The 4,371-nt window shown below is 64.4% G+C and overlaps 1 protein-coding gene across 1 annotated transcript in view; it reads right to left on the reverse strand.

Annotated features, from left to right (window-relative positions):
- The window catches only part of IFT140 (intraflagellar transport 140), a 52,192-nt gene that overhangs the window by 9,048 nt on the left and 38,773 nt on the right, over nucleotides 1-4,371 (reverse strand). Inside the window, exon 19 of the mRNA XM_004706140.2 lies at nucleotides 6-88. Coding sequence (XP_004706197.1) covers nucleotides 6-88 — 83 coding nt within the window. The remainder of the gene's footprint in view (nucleotides 1-5; nucleotides 89-4,371) is intronic.

Below are 4,371 nucleotides of genomic sequence, written 5' to 3' on the forward strand. Positions count from 1 at the left end.
GTGGCCCATGTTCCCCAGGCACACCCGGGCCACGTCTAGTCGCTGGGTCTTCACACACATGCGCGCCATGTTCTCCCAGACGGCCTCGCTGTGGGATGGACAGGGTGGCTGTTGGGACTCCTGGTTGTGCCCCTCTCCCTTCACTTCACACCCTCTCCAGGCCAGACCTGGGACCCTCCCACACTGCGTCCCACAGCAGGGCAGACAGTAAGTGCTCGGTCACTTCTGTCCCCAAGGGGACTCGGTGGGGAAGCCCAGTCTGCGTCTCAGTGCCCACAAGTGGTTCGAGGGCACCACTGTGCAACATGTCCCCACTCACTGGTCTTTCCCGCCAGGACCCCCGGTGGCCCTGCAGACCGTGAGGGATGGGGCCAAAGACGGCTGTTGTGTCCAGATGGCCAAACTCTGGTTCCTTTGAGTGTGTCTGTCTGTCCCACGACAGCTCAGCCATGCCCGTGCCTCCGTACCTCACACAGTGTACACGGAGTCTCAAGCGCTCCACGTCACCACACAGGTGCACAGTCACGTGGTGTGCTCTGCAGTCACACATGTACACACACCACCGTTGCATCTGCACACAGGCACGCACTCACACCACAGGTAAGTGCATAATCACAGACTGTATACGTAGCCACATACGCACACGCTCACTATACAGAATCACATACACATTCTCAGGCTATCTACAGCCTCACACATCTGTACATACAGTCACACTACCCAGTCCCTCCTATATACACGGTCACACACTTGTACACATTCCCGTACATACAGTTCATCCTCTACATCCCATCTCCCACCTTGCACCCACACGACGCTGCACTCACACACGTACATCCCTTTGCTCACACAGACGCACACACCAACACAGCCACACAGTGTCTCTCACACACAGGTGGGGGGCCAAACAGCACCACCCCAGGGAGAAGGGTTCCAGTCACCTCCGCCTGCCAGCCAGAGGGTGGCATCTGAGGGGTGAGATCCCCAGGGCCTCAGTGAGATGGCAGGGAGTCTGGCAGGCTGGTTCCATCCAGCCCTCGCCGCTCGCCCTCCCAGGGTGGCTCACGAGGCCGCAGACAGCACTGCACACACACGCAGGGACACGCACGCCTGCACATGCCACACACCCCGAGGCGGCGGCTTGGGCCAATGGGGCAGACGGGCATCCCAAGGTGCCCAGCTGACTTGAGGCCTCTCCCCTCACATCCCAGGTCCTTTATCAGCACTCCCAGTGCCTCCTTCACACCTGATTCCTACAGGAATATGTCTCCTGCAGCTGGTGTGTGTGTGGGGGTGTCTTGCAAACAAGCCCAGCTATGAGAGGCCTGTCCCCTGTGGGTGACTGCAGTGGCCTTTCCCTCTGCTGGGCGAAAGCAGGGACCCCAGGGGAACTGCTGTGGGGCCATATACCTGCCTGTGTATGTGCCCCAGCAAGTGTGGGCTTGTGTGTGCACGGACACGCATGCCTGGGTGTGTGAGCACACCTGTGGGTGTCGTGTGGAGTGTGTGTCACACCGGTCACCACCCTGCCCGAGGCCCTTGGCTGTGGGTGCCTCTCCTCCCCGACACGGTCAGGCCCAGGGTCCTCTGGTGACTCCACACAGCACCGTGTGTGACCCGAGGACCCTAAGGTGGGTGCTCACACTGGTGATCCATCCCTGCTGGAGCCAGCACCCTCCACCACACCTACATGACCCAGCCTGCCGGCTGCCATGGGGTGGGGGGTGGCAGGCACCCTGTGGCCGTGTTCATTTTGACAGAGGCCGGCAGGCTCTGAAGTGGTCCGGGGGCACCCAAGGCGCACTCCAGGGCACCCGGGTCCTGCTTCCTCCAGCCTGCCCAGCAGCTTCAGGAGGGTAACTTGGCTCTGAGTCCTCCAGCCCTTTGTTTGGGGCTGACCAGGTGGGGCTGTCCTCTGGGACACGGCAAATAGGTGGGATGCCGATTGTCCCAGACCCACAGCTCACAGCCTCTAGCGGGCATAGCTAAGGATCTGCACCCTGGAGGGGGTGACAAGCGTGTGCATGTGCCTCCCCACAGACAGGCTGGTCGGGGGTGGGGGGACTGGGGCGGGGCGTGCTGTGTGCAGGGTGGGAGAGGTACAAGGCTTCTGTCCCAGGAGGTGGGCAGGAGCTTTAGGACTCAGCACTGAGGGAGGATTCTAGACGGCCCTGCTGGGAGCTTCCTCTGGAGCGCCCGCCCGCCCACTTCCCCATCTGCACTTCATCAAGTCCGAGTCTGGCACGGGGGAGTGGGTTGGGCTGGCCTTCTGGAAGAATCCACAGCCCCCTCCTCAGAGTTGGAAGCTGCTGCTGCCTGCGGCTTTCCGCCCCCTTCCCCAGAGGACACACCCACGACCTTCAACGTGGGACGGTGGGCTGGCCGGAGCTCTGGGGGTCTTGTCTAAGGCAGCCTGGCCCATGGTGGTGGTGACGGGGGCCGTGGGCAGGGGAGCATGGAGGTCTGGGTCGACGTGGGAGAGGGGCAGAAAGATACCCTGCTGCCACATCCATTAGACTCGTGGGACACAATGCCCCGTCCCCACCACGGCCCCCCCTGAACAGGGAGAAGGAGGGGCGCCTGGCCCCAGCCCCTCCCCCCAGGAAGCACATCCTGTTGGGGTCTGGCCGCTGTTTGTTGCAGTTGGCTACGCCCTGGGTTCACCAAAAACAGCCTCAAAAAACAAGCATTTCCTCTGCCCAGGAGACAGGGGAAGAGCGTGCTGGCCTGCACACACACACACACACACACTCACTTCCTCGCTGCGGCCCGCTGCCTCTGGGACAGCCACAGTGGCTCTGGAGAGGACACGGCTCGGACCGCTGGCTGCCGCGCCCCTGCCCGTCCCAGCGGTCCTCCACGGGGCCCCACGAGCAGCCTGCCCCTAGGAGTGTGGTCGCTGCTGCCCCCACCCCGGTTACTTCTGCTTCTTGCCGCCTGAAGCAGGGCAAAGATCCATTGCCTGCCGCCGTCCCCGTGCCCTGGGAAGGCCGTGCAGGACCCTGGGCCCCGAGTGCGTCCTTGTCCTCGGCATGGGCCCTGTGGCAAGGGCACCCTGCGCCGGCCTGGCCCTGCTGCAGGCGCAGGAAGAGGGGTGAGCGCGGCCCCGCGGAGCCCGGGCGGCCCTGAGAATGAGCGGCGACGTCCTCTAGCCGCTCAGCACCGGTCGTCCCCTCGGCGGTCGCCGAGTTCCCTGCGCGGCACTGCGGACAGCGAGGCCACGGGCCATGGCCGTCCAGAAGCTGGTGGCCTCTGCCGTGCTGGTGGCCCTTGTGTCCCTGGTGCTCAACAATGCGGCGGCCTTCACCACCCACTGGGTGTGCCAGACACTGGAGGACGGGCGCCGGCGCGGCGTGGGGCTCTGGCGGGCTTGCTGGCTGCCGGACCGGGCTCGAGGGGCCCCGGGGCCCGGGGCTCGGGCTGAGCACACCGGCGAGCAAGAATGCGAGGCCCTGGGCTGGGGCTCTGAGGCAGCTGGCTTCCAGGAGGCTAGGGCCACTGTCAAACGTAAGTCCGCTGGGGCAGGGGCCATGGGGGTGCGGGCCTTGAAACCCCATGGATTTCCTCTGGGACAGCCTCAGACACCCACCCGCTGGGGTCTCTGAGGGCTGATTTCAGCATAGGGGGAGGACCAGGGTGTGTGGTGGGGATGCCAGCCAGTCCCTGTCACGGGGGTGGGAGGTGGCTCCAGACGGGCTGCCTTGCTACTCTAGGGCAACTCTGAGGGGCCACCCACGACTCCACAAGTCTGTCACCCTGGGGCTGTAGGGCACCAGGGCTGGGGTGATCACAGTGGGTGTGGCCTTGGTCTCCTGACCACATACCTGTTCCAACGCCCGCCATGCCCACACTCAGGTCACAGGGAGAGCAGAGCAGCCTGGACCACCTGCCCACTGTGGCCTCACACCAGCCCAGCCTCAGGCTGCCCCCTCCTGGCCTTTGCAGAGACACGTGGGAAAAGACCTACAGGGTACTGGGCAGAGACAGCCTGAGAGGAAGGGCCAGGCTGAGACTAGATGGCAGAATCCCTTCCAGTGGCAGGTGCCCACCCAGGCCACCTTCCTACCCTGGCAGCCCGGGCCTCAGCCCTGCACCTGGCTGTCCACGGTGCAGGCTCCAGTCCTGTTCCCTCTGGGGGCCGAGGGACACTGCCTCTGAGCATATTGCGTAGACCACCCCACGCCCCCACCCACAGACTGGGCCTTGTTGCTGGGAGCCAAGGGGACAGACCTGCTGGACCTTCTGCCCGCGCCTAGACCTTTCACAGGCCCCCCACCAAGTCCCTGTGGGGCTGCTGACCCAGCTGCCTATGACCCCCAAGCCCCACCTGGGGGGGGTCCCTTGTACCCTACTCACCTGCTTCCGAGTCCC

The sequence above is a fragment of the Echinops telfairi genome, unplaced genomic scaffold, assembly GCF_000313985.2.
Source record: "Echinops telfairi isolate 266 unplaced genomic scaffold, ASM31398v2 ScPeMD7_5;HRSCAF=22, whole genome shotgun sequence".
Taxonomy (NCBI): domain Eukaryota; kingdom Metazoa; phylum Chordata; class Mammalia; order Afrosoricida; family Tenrecidae; genus Echinops; species Echinops telfairi.